The sequence below is a fragment of the Sminthopsis crassicaudata genome, chromosome 3 (genome assembly GCF_048593235.1).
Source record: "Sminthopsis crassicaudata isolate SCR6 chromosome 3, ASM4859323v1, whole genome shotgun sequence".
Classification (NCBI taxonomy): Eukaryota; Metazoa; Chordata; class Mammalia; order Dasyuromorphia; family Dasyuridae; genus Sminthopsis; species Sminthopsis crassicaudata.
In genome coordinates, this window is record NC_133619.1 from 620812586 (window position 1) to 620829393 (window position 16808).

A 16808-nucleotide genomic window follows, 5' to 3' on the forward strand; every position below is an offset into this window, starting at 1 on the left:
AGGGCGTGTGGCGGGAGGGCTCCCCGTCCCCCTCCCCCGCACCCCCCGGCCACGCCCTGACCAGCCCCCTCCCGCAGGCGCCCCGGGTGCACGTTCACGTTCAAGAACAAGTGTGACATCGAGAAGCACAAGAGCTACCACATCAAGGACGACGCGTACGCCAAGGACGGCTTCAAGAAGTTCTACAAGTACGAGGAGTGCAAGTACGAGGGCTGCGTGTACAGCAAGGCCACCAACCACTTCCACTGCATCCGCGCGGGCTGCGGCTTCACCTTCACCTCCACCAGCCAGATGACCTCGCACAAGCGCAAGCACGAGCGCCGCCACATCCGCTCGTCCGGCGTGCTGGGCCTGCCCGCCTCGCTGCTGGGCGCCAAGGACAACGAGCACGAGGAGTCCAGCAACGACGACCTGGTGGACTTCTCGGCCATGAGCAGCAAGAACTCGAGCCTCAGCGCCTCGCCCACCAGCCAGCAGTCGTGCGCCTCCCTGGCGGCCCCGGCCGATGCCCCCGCGGCCAAGCCCGCCGCCGCCGCCGCCAAGATGCCCGGGCTGCTGGGCCAGGCGCTGCCCGGGAGCCTGCCGCTGGCGCTGGCGCTCTCCAACTCGGCCATGCCGCCCGCCGGGCCCTTCTTCCCCATCCTGCCGGGCCGCGTCGGCACCCCGATGCCCGTGGGCGCGGCCGGCCTGCTGGCGGGCGCCGCCGGGGCCGCGGACCCCCAGACCCCGGCCGGCGCGGGCCCCGGAGAAGCGGCCCCCGCCGCCTGCACGTCGTCCCCGGCGCCCGCCGCCTCCATCATGGAGAGGATCTCCGCCAGCAAGGGCCTCATCTCCCCCATGATGGCCAGGCTGGCCGCCGCCGCGCTCAAGCCTTCCGCCGCCTTCGAAGCAGGTGAGCGGGCCGGGTGTCCCCGCCCCCTCGGGTGCCCTCCCTGCCCCTCTGCAAAATGAGCCTGGGGGGATGGGCCCTGTGGCCCACAGCAGGCGCTTAAGAAACGCGCGAGAGGGCCTGGAAGAGTCACGTCCCCGGGATTCTGGCCAAAAGCCTGGGCGGGCTGGGGAGTCCGGACTGCCCCGAGCCTGTCTCTCCCCCGGGAGGAGCTGGCTCTGCCCCTCGGTGTTCCCCTTAGCCCGCCGGGCCTGCCCGCCTAAGTGTGCGGGGTGCAGGCTCCGCCCCCCCCACGCCTCAGGGTCATTGTTCTCCTAATCTAGTCCCTGCGCCCCAGCCCCTCATTTCCTCTCAGCACAATCTTCCCTCCCGACGTTCCCAGGGCCCAGCTCGGTCTGGGCCCAGGACCCCGCGGAACCGGCCAGGAGGAACCTCACGCCTCCAGGCCCTCACCCGGGCTGTTCCATGTGGAACCTGACGGCTAAACGAGGCAGGGCAGAGAATGGGAAAGGCAGAGTCCAGAGTTCCAGCCCCGCCCCCCCTTTACTGCCCTAAGGGCCAATCTCCCCAGTTTCCCCTCTGGGCGCGCTGGCGAGGGCCGGGGCCTGCCCTGGGCCGCCGGGGTGTGGGCGCCCGAGTCCCGGAAGAGCCAGGAATCCTTACCTAGAGGACCTGGGCTCTCCAAGGATTCCCTTCCTGCAGCTTCTCGGGGTTAGGGCCTGCCCTCCGGGAGAGCCCATTCTCTATCAGAATAAAGTGAAAGTAGAAATCCAAAGTGGGCTTCCGGCTTGGATTCTGGCCCTCCTCTCAAATGCTGGAGGGGATTTGGAGGAGGCTACATTAAGCTAGAGCCTAGGAGGTCCCGTCCCCCTTTCTTGGTTTAGGGGTTCTTTACCAGTGCCCTGGAGACAGTTGAGGTTTTAAGGTTCTTTCTTTAAAAAAAAAAAAAAGAAAGAAAGAAAGAAAGAATTCAGGGACATTGGCACTGAAGACCTGGGCCAGGAATAGGAAAGGGGGCAAGATGTCCTCCCTTCTTCCTTCCAGGGCGTTTCCTGCTGTCACCCCAGTGTGATGGCCGGAGAAGGGTCTGGGAAAACACCTGAGAGGGAGGTCAGGATCTCAGATGATTTCTTCTATTTTTTAAGGTCCAAATCTGTGAAGGAAGGAGGGAGGGAGGAAGAGAAGGAAAGTGGGGAGGGAGAAAGCCTTTATTTAAGCACTTACTAGGTACCAGGTACTAACAAAGGAGACAGCCCAGACTACTGGGAGGGAGCTTAAGGAGAAGCTATGACACGGAAGAGATCCGGGGCCAGGGAGGCGAGTCTTATTCTGGGAAGTCCCTGACAGTGTCAATGGCTTGACCAGACTCACCCAGCCAGGCCTTCTTGGCACTAAGGCCAGCTCTCTTTCCTCTCTCCTCTAATATTTCATTTCTTTCTCCCACTTTCCCCATGGATTTGGCCTGTCTCTTATGCTCAGAGTCTTCCTCCCCTCTCCTTCCCCATCTCCCCTTCTGCATTTCCCTCTTTCCTTCCATTCAGAGAGGAGAGGAGACCCTGCTGAGCCGCTCTTGGTAATTAGGTGACCACTGCCCTCCAAAAGGTAGACCCTCCCCTCGCCCCCACCCCAGCCTCCGGGGGGCACGGAGCTGGCCAGTCCCCAGCCTGGGAGGCCCCGAAATCGCAGGACCCATCCCTTCTCCGCTAGGCCGCTCTCTCCATCCAAGCCCCCTTCCTCAGGACGCAGCCCTCCCCTCCCCTTCTGCTTTTCTGGCCCTCCTCGTTCTCTGGATTCAGGCAGGGCGGACCACTCGGCCCATCCGAAGTGGCCAGAAGCCACGAACCCAGCCAGAAGGCCTCATGGGGCAGTGGTTAGAATCCTGGACTCAGACTAAGAAAGCTGAGAGTCCCGTCCTCCCTCCATCCTTAACCAGCTGTATGAGCTCAGGGCCCTCGTGGCCTCAGTTGTCACCCTTGTAAATCCAAGAGTTGGGCTCCATGGTCAGCCCTACAGGGCTTGCACTCACCTCCCCCCCCCATGGTTCCTTCTCTCAGACGGGGAGGGGGGGGCCCACGGGACAGAGACGATGGGGTGGACCCCTGGCGGCTGCTGGGGACCCACCAAACACCCAAACTTTCCAACACTCAGTTTCATTAGAAAAAAGAAAAAATCTCCTTTCACCCAATAGAAAGGTCACCGAGGGAACCATTTTCCTTTATTTTTTAATAAAATGCCACTAGCTGTCTGTGAAACAGCGAGCCGTCAGCTGTAGTGCCTCGGGGTAAATTAATATTTTAGTCACTTGGGGATTGTGGAAAGAAGCTCAGTGGACATGTTTCTGTCAGCAACTTTTCTCTCTCTCTCTCCTTTTCTTCTCCCTCTTTTGTTAGCTCCCACCCCCCACCTTTGGCCCCTCTGGACCCCCCCAAATCGGCCTTGGGGGCCCATCCCCCTTCCCCCTCCTGCCTCCGGTCTGGCCTCAGCCTCAGGCCCCCCTCGCCCCGGAGAGAGGTCACGCAGTTTGAACCATCTGATTGGCTGTCAGGTCCGATAGCCCTGACACAGCAGATGTTCCTCCTGGGCATGCTCAGTGGGACGCGGAGCCCGGTCACCACAGCAACGGGGAGCTGGGGATGGGGAAGGGGCCTGACTCCCAGGCTCAGTGTACCGCTCTGACTCAACATTAACAGAGACTTTAATAAATGCTCAAGTGACAGCCCCGCAAATTCCTGGTGACAGTTGGTGGAGAAAATGAGGCGGGGTGGGCCCCCCTCCCCACCCACCCACCCACCAGGCCCCGGTTTCCCCCTTGCCAGCCTCCCACCCTTCTCCTTCAGGAGGGCCCCTGAGCCCAGACAACTTTTGACATAATTTTTCAATAATTATCACTTGAAGAATTGCCGAGCTGGGGTGAGAGTCACAAGTAATCACGTCAGGGGGGAGAAACGCTGACCAGCAGCCAGGCCTCCCGGCTGGCCTGCCATCCATCCCTCCATCCCTCCCTCCTGGGTCGGGGGTGGGGGGCAGAGGGGGAGGGGAGGCTGCCCCCCCCCACAGCTAGGCCTCTCTGGAAGGGCGCTGTCCCTCCCTCTAACCCCCTCCCGCCCCCCACCCTGGTCCTCTAACCCTTCCCCTCTTCCACAGGGAATGGGCAGCAGCCGCAGATCCCCCCAGGACGGTTCCCCCCAGGCCAAGTGAAGCAGGACTCCAGTGAGACCCCCTCGACCTCCTCTTCCTCGGGCTCCCAGGAGACCTTGCAGGATCGAAGTCTGGACCTCAGTGTGAAGGAACCCAGGTGAGCTGGGGGAACCCAGCCGGGAAGGTCCCTCCTCAGAGGGCATCCTCAAAAAGTCCATCCACGCCCAGCCCCTAAATCAGCTTTTCATTGTCCACTGATCTCCGGGGCACTTCCTGCCCCCCAGCCGCTGGGGGCTGCCGAAGGCCTGGACAAGAGTTAGTTCTGTAAAATGGGGGGCTCTGCAATCCCTTCCCATCCTAAGTAACTTGTGAGGAGCCCCTCCCGTGGGGGAGCCCCGAAGAAAACGTCCCAGGTGTGGGACTGGCTCAAACGGAAGAGCGAGGCAGGGGCCCCAGCCAGGGGAGCCGTTGGGGTGCCGCCCCTGCTCCCCTGCCAGATGCATGGGGCGCTGGGGAGGGAGCCCCGAGGGGAATTGAGCTCTGGCTCCCGGGGCCCATACCCAGCCTGACTGAAGCCCATTGGTTTGTGTATTCCAGCAATGAATCAAATGGCCACGCACTCGCAGCAAATTCATCTCTTTTATCCTCGCTTATGAATAAGGTAAGGACCATCCATCACACGCCTTCCATCCCCCCACCCAGAGAAATTAAAGCTGGGTGAGAAGGGGGGGGGATGTGTTTGTTTTTTAATGTTTTGCCTCTAATAAGATGAGTTTGTACCATTTAAATTTTGAGACCATTTTTCATCGGGTATAATTTCAAAGCCACTGCTTACAAATTAATTTAATGAACTGGCTGAAGAAATATATCCCAGCCTCTGACACCTCTTTTCCCCCCTTCCCTTCAGATGGAGGGCTCCAAAAGCTTTTCCTTAGTCTCCCAACTTCTTCCTTTATCAGTTATTAATGTTATTTATTCATTTTATGTATTTTTGTTTGCTGTTTTGTGAGGTTTTGGAGTGGGGGGGACTGGAGATCAAAGTGGGAGCAAAGCATCCATTCTCACTTTTCGGGGTGTGAGTAATGGTGTCGGGATGCCTCCTGGGTAGGACACTCCGGAATATTTATTTTAAATAATGCAGGGTCTTTTTAAATTATACATCACCTCAAATATATTTCCCCCCCCCTTTTTCATGATAAATTTGACTCTGGCGAGATTAATTTGGTTACTGTACACAACTGCATTAGCGAGCCGAGAGGCTGGCGGCCCGGACGCCGTTATCATCTGCCTGCGTGATGGGCACTCGGGTTTGTCCTTCTGGTGTCCCTGAAGCTCCCTCTCCCCGGCGCTCGCCAGCCGGCCTGGGATGGGCAGGAGAGCCGGGGCCTTTCTCTGCCCGGCGTCCCTCGCTTTCTGCTCCCCCCTCGGACTCCCCATTCTGAGCCTCCCGCGCTGCGTGGGTCGCACCTTCGCGCCCCCCTCCTCCCCCTTCCCTCTCGGAACAAGCGTGTCTCCGCCCCCCCCTCTCCGCTCAGCTTTTGTGTGCTTTCTCTTGTTCCAAAGGAACTCGGAGGGGTTCCCCTCCACCAGCCTCCCCTCCTCCTCCTCCCCTTGCGTTTCTTTTGAAAACCTTCTGGCAGGAAAATAGCCAGGGAGCCGACAAGTCTGGGGCCGGAGTCGCAGCCGGGCCTTGAGTGATGGCTCCTAGCAGCATGGGGGCCGCTGGGGAAGGGCCGCTGATGGGGCCTCTGAATATCCCCGGGTCCCGAGCCGAGCCCTCCCGGCCAAGGCCCATCCATTCATGGGGGAGGGGGAGGGCCGGGCCGTATCTCCGCGGCGTCGAGTGCGCGGCCCCTCCCCGTCCCCCTCCCGCTTGGTTCTCATCCCGAAACAAAAGGGGGGGGCGCACCCCTCGTTCCTCCTCGGCCCCTCCCTCCTAGCCCGTCCTCGTCTCCTTCGCAGATGTCCCAAGGCAACCCCAGCCTCGGAAGCCTGCTGAGCATCAAGACGGAGGCAGAGGCCGGCTCCACCGGGGAGGCCTCTCCTTTCCTGGGAAAGGCTGTGAAGACCCTGGTCCAGGAGAAGCTAGCGGAGCCCTGGAAGGCGTACCTGCGCAGGTGCGGGGCGGGGCTCCGCGCGGGGGCGGGACCCGTGGGAACCCCGGGGCCCGGCGTTCACGGCCTCCGGGCGGCAGGAGGACCTGGCCCAGCCCCACCGGCCTCTGAGGGTCACAAAAAGCTCCTCCTGGCAGAATGTTGCGGAGGACTGAAGGAGAGAATACAAGTAAAACCCGATGAAAGCGGTCCACACCCGGGGCTCCGGGCAACAGGTTGCAGCTCATATAGAAGCCCCGCCCCCAATGCCCGGGTGCAGACCCTGCCCTCCTCCTCCCAAGCACCGAATGACCACGTTGGGAAACCTACGGATTCAGTTCAGCAAGCATTTATAGAGCACCTTCTGTATACCAGGCATCGTGTTAGACACGCAAATAATAAAACCAATGCAAATTGTCCTGTCTTCAGGGCGCGGCTATTCTTCCCAAAGCAAAAGAGCAGCAAGGAAAGGAATAAGTGTGTTACAGGCGTACATATACGTCTGTGTGATGGGCGAGCTTCCTACATACACATACATGTCTGCTCCGATATGTGAATGGCACACATGCACATTGAAGCACGTGTAAACGTGTGTGCCCGTATTCACAGCGTCTGACACGCGGTGTGCGCATGTGTACGCATGCGCACGCACACATCGGTAGGGTGACACACGTGTACGTGCGAGCCATGCCACTGTGCATGTCTACCTGTGTACCGGTATGCATTTACAATGCACATCGGTTGGGTCAGCTGCACACACTTGTTTGCGCATGGACATGTCTACATGTGTGTGCATTCTGCCTGTCAGGATTGTGCAGTGTACATGTGTGCTCACGCATGTCTGTCAGCTGCGCACACGTATGTGTACGCACACATCACCTCCCATGTGCCGGGCACTGGGCCAAGCCTTACAGGTGTCTCCTTTAATCCTCACAAGGGGGTAACATTGTCCCACATTACATTGGAGGAAACTGAGGCAGGCGGAGGAGGTGCAGGGACTTGCCCAGGGTCCCACAGCTAGTAGGTCTCTGAGGCTGGATTTGAACTCGGGGCGTTCCAGCCTCCAGCCCTCCGGGCCCTCTTGCCCCTTGCTAGAAAGACAGCTTCAGAATCCGCCGTCCCTAAGTAGGGAAGGAGCCTTTATTAGGCTCTTGTGCAAGGTTCCTGGGGCAGCCCTGGAGGCGCTTACGTTCTCCTGCGGAGCAGCCGGAGTGACTGTGGGGGCGGCCCTGGGGTCTGCCCTGAGGGGGAGGGGCGGGGCGGGACGGGGCGGGGCGAGGCTGACCCCACCGCTCACTCGCTCTCCCTCAGCAGGTTCGGCACCAAGGACTTCTGCGACGCCCAGTGTGACTTCCTCCACAAGGTTCACTTCCACTGCGTGGTGGAGGAGTGCGGCGCCTTATTCAGCACCCTGGACGGGGCCGTCAAACACGCCAAGTGAGTGCGGGCCTCGCGTCCCCTCCCCCAGGCTGGGCCGCGCTGCGCCCCCGGGGCCCTCTCTGGCCCCCCCCTCCAGCTGGCGGCCTTCCTCCCCCACGGCCCGAGGCCTGTGCCCCACCCCCACCCCGTGACGTCCCCAAACCGGCACTGGGGGCCGGGCTCCTGGTCGGAAAGGGGGAGCGGGGCTGGAGCCGTCGGGTTTCCTCCCTCGAGCTGACGCGGTGCAAATATGTCCGGCTGTCAGAAACCGGGCTGTCTTCGAGGCAGCAGATGGGGCCTGCCTAAGCTTGATTTAGAGCTTCAAATACTGTGAAAATAATATTTTAATTATATTTACCGACTTAACGATAAATGAAATTCATTCTAAATTTATTGAAGTTAAAAAAAATTCCAGCGATGCTATTTTATCAACCTATCGGGTAATTCTTATGTTATCAACAAACTGACAATAATGGTAAAAATAGCAATTACACTTATGTATTTTAATGAGACCTTCATTTTGGAATTTATCCCCCTCTGGCTTTCTCTACCTCAGCAGCCTGCCCTAGTAATAAAATTTTTAAAAAGGAAAGGGAAGGGAGAAGCTTCCGAGGACAAGTCACAAGGCAGCCAGTGGGACAGTGTATGCTGTGCTCCACATCCATAGGCCCCCACTTGGACAAGAAGGGAACCGCTTCTGAGGGGACGACTGTGCTCATTTTATTAGTTGATTTTTTTTAATTAAAAAAGAAGTCACCATCGGCTTTTAGGCCCTGAATCATGCCATGGTGTCAGCTTTTGGGAGCGTCCAGGTCCCCAGTTTGCAGATGGCAGATCTGAATAATTCATCATTTCTTTTCTCTAATATGAGCATTTAGTCATCACAACCTGCTGAACCCCAGAACCACAGAAGGGCTTTGGGAGGCGGCCCTCACTGTCTCAACTTCAGAATCACTTTTTCCCCTCTGAATTTGTTAATTGGAGACATCTGGGCTTAAATGTCTTGCCGGGAGTCACACAGCTAATAAGAATCTGAGGCCGTATTTAAATTCGGGTCCTCCTCTGTCCACTGGGTCCCGTCCCCCCCCGCCACCCCCCACAGGGTCACTTCTACTCCCAAGTCAGAGATGGGGCTTTGCTGCAGAAGGTCACCCCACCACCGCCTGCACAAGTGACCAGTCCTGGCTAGGCCTAGGGCCCGCTGGGAACAGGTCTGAGAACAGGGTTATTTGCCCTCCCGTTAGGCAATGGGTGGTGCCATGAACAATGCCAGGAGGCCTGCCTTAGCTGAGTCGCCCAAGGCACTTTCCCCTCTGTCAGCCTTAGTTTCCTCATATGTATATGGGGCTAATTGGAGCACCTGCTTCCAAAAGCACTGGGAAGATCTCTAATGATTAAGCTGTGGTAAGTGCCATCCCAGAAGGACCACCTGGACCCCTGGGCCATGAGCTGGGTGGCCGGGCCAAGTCAGCAGAGGGACCCCTCTCGGTCCTTCGGCCGAGGGCCAGCAGTCTTGGTTAGCAAGCAGGGTATGGGGAGATGGGGGGGCCAGGCCCACAACTGGACACAACAAGAAGAGCCCATGCCCTGGCCCCACCACTGGCTCAGCATGGGCAGGACGTGGGCCCTGCTGTGACTCGGCTCACTCCTCTGTCTGAGGGGGGGGATCCCCAGTCCCACCCCCACCCCCGAACCTTCTCACCTGAACAGCCCCTTCTCCTTTGGTAGTTTCCACTTCCGAACGGAGGGAGGAGGAGCAGTGAAGGGGAGCACGGAAGCTTCCTTCCCAAACACGACCGCCACCGAGACCAAGGCTTCCCTGGCCCCGTCTTCACCTCCAGCACCCTCGGGCCCCAGCGTGGCAGCGGCAACCACTTCCAGCCTAGAGGTGCCGGCCTCCAGCCCGGCCACGGTGCCCTCTGCCCCGACTCTCCTCGCCTGGAAGCAGCTGGCTTCCGCTGTCCCCCAGATGCCTCCAATTCCATCCTCCATGCCGGCTATGGCCGCCTCGCCCTTGGCCACGACCTCTCTAGAAAACGCCAAGCCCCAAGTCAAACCCGGATTCCTGCAGTTCCAGGAGAAGTGAGTCCCTCGGATGAGCGGGGAGGGTCCCCCGAGGCGCCCGAGGTTTCCCGTCTGGGCTTGGGCTAGTGAGTCAAGGTTCTTCCCTTGCAGAGATGCTGCTGCTAAGACCCTCCCTTCCCCCACTGGGGCTTCCCATGGGAAGCAGGACTTGTGGGACCGGGTCAAGTGGCCTGCGCTGCACCCCCGAGCCTATCTGGGGACTGGCCCCAGCTATGGACAGATCTGGGCTGGAGCAGCAGGGATGTGAGGGGTTGTGGTGCTGAGGGGCGGCTGCTTCTGCCCAATAGGGAGGACTTGGCCCCTCTATAGGGCCTGCAGCTCGCCCCCTGAGCGGGGTGACCCTGAGCCCGGACAGGTGGGAGCCTCGGCTGCTCCAGCCCGGCTAGGACTAGCTCCTCGGCCCGGCCTCGGGACAGCCTGGCTCTGGGGGAGAGGGCTGGCTCAGGGCCTGGGGGCGGGGAGGGGAGAAGGGAGCGGGGCAAGAAGGGTGACTGTATGGGACCTCTGCACCGCAGCTTCCTGTTCTCAATAAAACTAATAAATTGGAAGTAAACACTCCACCTGCGTTAAAGCTGTCCTCCCTGTCTAAGAGTCCCCGGGAGGTGGGTCTGCAGCAGGAACCGGGGCGCTCCCTGGCCTTCCGGAACATCCCCTGTCTGGGACCTCCAACCGCCTCCCCAAAGCCCGCTCTGAGGTCGGGTCGCGGCTCTCCCACTTCCTCTCTCACCCATAAAGAGTTTCAGGCGACCTCTCAGGCCCTTTCTGGTTCCGCCATCTAGGACCCATTGGAAGGGAAGGCTGGGAGCTCTCTGCATTTCCAATCATTCACAAGCTGCTCGCTCAGGGACACAGCTCCTCGAGTGGGTGCCTTCCTGGGGTGACAAGACGGTGATAGAAGGTGGTAGGGAGGAGGGGTGCAAGGCCCCCACCCAGCAGAGCTCATGGGGGGACAGGACTGCACTGGAGGGGGGCAGTGAACATGAAGTGGCGGAACCATCCTCGGTGGGCAGACATCAACAAGGAACCTTGGCGAGGGTCCTGAAGCCAAACAGATACTTCCCAGGTCCACCTGGGCCTGCGGGGGCTCCCTGGAGCCAGTCAGATGTAGGGCAGTGCCCACACAGTGCCAGCTAGGCCCTCAGGCATCCTGCCAAGGACTGGCGGGCCTAGCCCTGTTACCCAAGAACTGATGGCAGTCCTTATCTCTAAGCCCCCGTGTGGTCCAGGGAGGCTCTGCCCCAGCATGCAGTGCTCTGGGCATGGGCCCATGCCATGTGGGGCTCATTCATGCCACGGCACGGAGCTGGCACCCCCAGGGGCAGCCCCGGCTGTGGCTGTGGGATGTAGGCCTCTGCCCCGCTCCTTCCGCCTCGGGAACCCCAAAGAGCAGGGGTGGAGCCCCAAGGACGGCAGTGACCCTGTGGGTTGTCACTCTGTTCCAGCGACCCCTGCCTCGCGAACGACTGCAAGTACGCCAACAAGTTCCACTTCCACTGTCTCTTTGGGAACTGCAAGTACGTCTGTAAGACCTCTGGCAAGGCCGAGTCGCACTGCCTGGACCACATCAACCCCAGCAACAACCTGGTGAATGTGCGAGACCAGTTTGCGTACTATTCCCTGCAGTGTCTCTGTCCAAACCAGGTAAGACCATGGTCTCCGGCCCAGGGAGTGGTAAGAAGGGTCCCCAGCGGGACAGATGTCCCGGCCAGGTGTGGGGCAGCCAAGGGAGGAGCAGAGAGAAGTGTGCACTTATTGAGTGCCTGCTGTATACAAGCCCCTATCTGCCGGTCTAGGCGCTGGGGAGGAGAGGGGAGACAAAGACAACTTGTAATTGGGGAGTTTTTGATGTGAGGTCTATTAACTTTTTAGTGGTTTAATATTTTGATTTTAATTGTATTTTGTCCCCATTTTAAGTATTTAAATATTTCAAAATTTATTTTAATATTATTTAATGTTTTAATCTTAATATTATTTTAATATTTTAAATTATATTTTAATATTATCAAATATTTTAATGTTAATTTAATTTAAATATTTTAAATTTTAATATTTAATGTTTTCGTATTATTTAATATCCATAATATTTCCAAATTTTTCTTTGTGATCCTATGAATTCCATTTTATGCATTTAAGTGTATGATTCTGGGAAGGGGTCAATGGTCTTCATGAAATTCCAAGGGGGTCCAAGAGCCCAAAAAAGGTTAAAAACCTCCCAATGAAGTCATATGGATGAATACAAGATAACTTGAGCAGAGAAAGAGCATTAACTGGCAGGGGTGAGCTGAGGAAGGGGAGCAATCAGGAGGGGCTCCTCTGGAGAAGATGGCCCCAAGTTGAGACCTGAAGGAAGCCAAGGATTCTTAGAGGTGGAGTGAGGAGGGAGAGCCTCCCGGTCTGTACTGGGCAGCAGCAGCAAGCAAAGACGGCAAGACCATCAGTAACCATCAAGTCACTCCCTCTCTCCCTCCCCTGGTTAATGTACAGGGGAGTCCCCAGCCTCATGAAATCATAGACTTAGCGCTACTGCGCACCTTAGATGCACATATCATTCAGGTCACCCATTTTGCAGGTGAGAAAACTGAGCCCCATAGAAGGGGATGCAATCTGACCAAGTAGCAAAGCCAGAATCCCAAAACTTCCTCTGACCCCAAACCCGGGAGATCACGTGCCTTTCTGTCTATTCCCTCACTTTCCAACACGGATAGCAGCCTGTAGACCTCATTCACTCAGTCTGAGATTCAGAGAATCAGCGTGTTGAAAGTTGTCACCTTTTTGGTGGAACCGATGCCTGCAGAAAAATAAGAGTTGATGGGTTAAATTAGCACGTCTTAAGTGAGCACCTACTATGTGAGACTCTGGGAATATTAAGCCAAGTGAAACAATCTGTGTCGAAGATTTCATAGAAATCTTCCTTTCCGTAGAGACTGCTGGGTTAGAATTCCGACATTCCCTTGTGATCTGGGTGACTTGTGGGCTTCAGTAACCTCATCTTTAAAATAAGAGCTGCAAGAGGGATGTAGAAATCCATCTTCCCCTGTAGGAAAATAGGAGGGGAATGGGGCACGGGAAGGGAAAAGGGGGATAAAAGAGAGGGTGTGTTGGGGAAGGGAGAGGTCAGTAGCAAAACATGCTTCTCTGGTGGAATATTATTGTTCTATGAGAAATGATGAGCAGGATGCTCTCAGAAAAAAAAAAAAAAAAACCCTAGAAAGTCCTCCCCAGCAAAGTGAAATACAGTGTATACAAAGTAACAGCAATGTTGTGGAGTGTGAATGACTTTGCTGTTCTCGGTAGTCCGATGATCCCCGACTACTCTGAAGGACTCAGGATGAAAATTCCCGTCCGTACCCAGGGAAGGAACGGATCGAGCCTGGATACAGATGGAAGCATTTGCTATTTCTCTCTCTCTTTTTAACTTAATTTTTCTTGAGGTTTTTCTTTTCATCAGGGTGAGAGATCTGTTTTCTTTCACAACTTCACTTTTATAGAAATGTTTTGCATAACTTCACAGATGGTTTCCAATGGGTGGGGATAAGGGAAAGAACCTAGAACCCCAAAATTGTTAAAAGAATTGTTAAAAAAATTGTTTTGAATGTAACTGGGGAAAAATATTAAATAAATAAATTATAAAATAAGAGATGGCTTCCAAGAGCAGGTCTTTGGCCAGCAGAGGCAGTGTCACCCATTGGGGGGCCTGTAGACCTCAGAAGGACCTGAGTTCCCATCTCACCTTGAATAGCTGCCTGAGCCTGAAAAGTCCTAGCTCTGAGCACCCCCCCTCCACTCCCTCCCCCACAGCACTGTGAGTTCCGGATGCGAGGGCACTACCATTGCCTCCGACCCGGGTGCTACTTTGTGACCAACATCACAACCAAATTGCCTTGGCACATAAAGAAACACGAGAAGGCAGAACGCCGGGCAGCCAACGGGTTCAAGTATTTCACTAAACGCGAGGAGTGCGGGAGACTAGGTGAGTCCTGGGCCGCTTTGGGCTGGGCTCCCTCGAATTGAGGGCCCACCAGTGGCAGCCCTTGAATTTCCACCCACTTTGGGGTTCCCATTTTCTCCCCAGGAACCTTATTTGTCTATCTTCAGAATCCTTTGATTGTTTAATTGAATCCCAAATTCTGTCCCCACCCATTGAGAAAGCAAGCAGCATGGCCCCGGTGAACATGTTTCATCTACTTTGAACTTGAGATTTAGTTAAGGGCGCCAGAGAAGGGCAGTGGGCATCCCCAGACTCAGCAGAGCCCCTGGGGCAGGGGGTCCTTAAAGGTCTGTGAGCCCTACCGGGCAATCGGGGTCCCCACGGCCCCATTCAGGGCTCAATCCTTCTGTCTCTGCCCATCTGGTGGCCCAAGCCAAAAAGAGGAAGTCCTGAAGCCTGGGCCTGGAAGAAGGACTTTGGGGGGTTTGGAGGTCCTTGAGGCCTTGGGCCTCAGTTTCCCCATCTGCAAAATGAGGAGGCAAAGGCTTCTTGAGCCCCTTCCAGTTCTAAGGCATAAACTCAGATGACCCTTAAAGGTCTAATCCCCTCCTCTCCCCTTGCCCAAGGGCAGGGAGCCCTCGGAAACCACTGGATGAGGAGCTGAGGCCCATTTTTGGCTCCAGGTAGTTGTGGGCCCAAGCCCTGAGGAGAGTGGTCCCCACCAGGGAGCACTGCTGAGGGGAGGAAGCAACTGCTCCCTCCTGGCCCCCACTTCTGGAGAAAGGCTGCTGGGGAGGTAGCCATGGCGACAGGTATTGCACGCCATGGCCCCATACCTGGGCTCAGCTTACGGTGCCAGGATCTCCCCATTATTTACTCGTCTTTGGGCGTTTTGGGCGCTAGCCCCTCGGCGATACCCGACACCCAGGCCGGCTGCCACCATGGCAACAGGCAAGCCTTCACCTGCCTGGCAGATGCCGTTTCCAAGGGTTCTCTGTTTGTTGGGATGGGGACGTGTGGGAGAGGCGTGCGGCTGGCTAAACAAACAGGCTGGTGACCACGGGCTCCTGGCCCCTCCAGGCCAAGGCTGGAGCAGGTGGCCCACCAGGGGACCTTGGTGGCTGACTGGGTCAGACTGGGACCTTTGTTAGGCCCCAGGGCTGGAGAAGCCCCTGTAGAGGAGCCACAGTCTGGAGTCCTGGCCCCTGGCCACAGCCTTTTGGCCCTCTGGCTCACAGCCTCTTGCGACCCCCCAGGCCCATGGCCTCTCATGACACCCCCCCCATACCTCTCGGCCCATCCTGCTCGGCCCCCTCCCAGCTCTCAGCAGCAGCTGTGGCCCCTGTGCCAAAGCTCACGGCCCGGGTGGGGATCTGTGTCCACAGGCTGCAAGTACAACCAGGTCAACAGCCACTTCCACTGCATCCGAGAGGGCTGCCAGTTCTCCTTCCTGCTCAAACACCAGATGACGTCCCATGCCCGGAAACACATGCGGAGGATGCTGGGGAAAAACTTTGACAGAGTTCCCACTCAGGTGAGCCCAGAGAAGGCAGAGGAGCACCTCCCCCACTGCGGGGCTGGGGCCATGCTTGAGAGCCTCCCAGATCTCCCCCCACTGTGGTGCTGGGGCCATGCTTCAGATCCTCCCAGACCCCCCTCCCCCACTGCTGGGCTGGGGCCATACTTCAGAGCCCCCCAGATCCCCCCAACTGCAGGGCTGGGACCATGCTCCATGCCAACAGGACGTGCCCCCTCCTCAGGGGAGCCAACGTCCTCCCTCTCCTTTCCAGGTGATGGGACAGTCTGGCAGAAAGGAAAGCCTGCCCTATGTGGGCAGCATGGCCCCCAGCCCAGCTTCATCAGGGACCCCCGCTTCATTTCAGGGACCGCAGAATGTGCTGGACACAGAGACGGATGAGTACATGGACTACACTGGCTGCAGTCCCGGCGCACTCTCCTCTGAGTCCTCCAACATGGACCGAAGCTGCTCCAGCACCCCCGTGGGCAATGAGAGCACCTCGGCAGGTGAGTGAGGGCCTGGCCTGTGGCCTGGGGACCCCATCCCCCCCCCCCCTCTCTCCCAGCCTACAGAGGAGGCTCTGGTTGCTCTGAACATTGCACAATTTGGAAGGGACCTGGGTGGGGAAGGAAGGGCTCGTCCAGCCCCTGAATTTTACAGGTGGGGAAACTGAGGCCCAGAGACTCTGACTTTATCCAAGGGAAGGAGTAGCAGAGGCAGAATTTGAACCCAGGTATTCATTCTAAACCCCGGACTCTTTTCACCGGGGCCTAAAAATCAGGAGAAAGGGGCAGAAACACGTTCACCTTGGCCTGGCCCCGTCTCTCAGACAGACGGATCATGGCCCGGAAGTGGTGGTGAGCAGTGGCCCCCTCACACAGACCCACAAGGGGCCAGCCACGGCCTCCAGGGAATCGGCCCTTCAGTCCTGAGGCTCGGCGGCCACCCTCTCCCGCCAGCCCCCCCAGAATCTGGACCTGCATTTGCCCATGAACCCTAGGGGCATCAGGGGCCGGTGGGGAGCCTCAGCCCACTGGGAGAGATAGGAAAGCAGAGAGCCTTCCTGCCCCCCAAGGAGGAAAATGAGAGTGTCCCCCCACCCCCTGGGGGCATCAGATCCTAAGCAGTTGCTGAGCTCACGGAGAGAGCACACAGCTTGTTCTTAAAAGCTCATGGGCTTTAGCCCCGAGCCAGGCTGAGCCTGGGGCTTTATCATTGAGGGAGATGGGGCCAGAAGGGGCAACAGCCAGCCCCCAGGGTCTCACCCAGCTCCACGCCCAGGCCCAGCCTGGCACAGCACCACCGTCCCCTGCTCCTCCCGGTCCAGGCTCTCACTCTAGTTCCCGTACATGGGTCTCAGAGGGGCCGTGACCTCGGAGGGCAAGAACCACCTGAGAAACTGATTTCCGCAGCCGATTTTCTTTATAAACCTTTGTATTTTCCTTCATGCCTTTAAAAAACCTTCTTCTGAGAAGAGCCCTTGACATCAAACAAGGCTAAAGCAAGAAGGGCTTCCAGGGAGCCGGTGCCCCGGCTAGTGTCAGGGCCGGACCAGGAGGGCCCCAAGTCTATTTGAACAGCCAGCCCACAAGGGACATGATACAGGCCCCCAGCCCCCCACCACATAAGGATGGGAGCCCCTTCTGCCACTCTGAGACACTCTGGCCAGGCCATCTTTCCCTCTTCCCTTCCCTGTCACCTCCTCCAGGAACCCCTGGCTTCCCCCCTCCCTTCCTG

The 16808-nt window shown here is 57.6% G+C and overlaps 1 protein-coding gene across 1 annotated transcript in view; it reads left to right on the forward strand.

Annotated features, from left to right (window-relative positions):
- The window catches only part of CASZ1 (castor zinc finger 1), a 92747-nt gene that overhangs the window by 64234 nt on the left and 11705 nt on the right, over window positions 1-16808 (forward strand). Inside the window, 10 exon segments of the mRNA XM_074306296.1 lie at window positions 78-892; window positions 4034-4184; window positions 4625-4688; window positions 5990-6144; window positions 7435-7557; window positions 9268-9621; window positions 11067-11265; window positions 13423-13594; window positions 14938-15086; window positions 15436-15577. Coding sequence (XP_074162397.1) covers window positions 78-892; window positions 4034-4184; window positions 4625-4688; window positions 5990-6144; window positions 7435-7557; window positions 9268-9621; window positions 11067-11265; window positions 13423-13594; window positions 14938-15086; window positions 15436-15577 — 2324 coding nt within the window.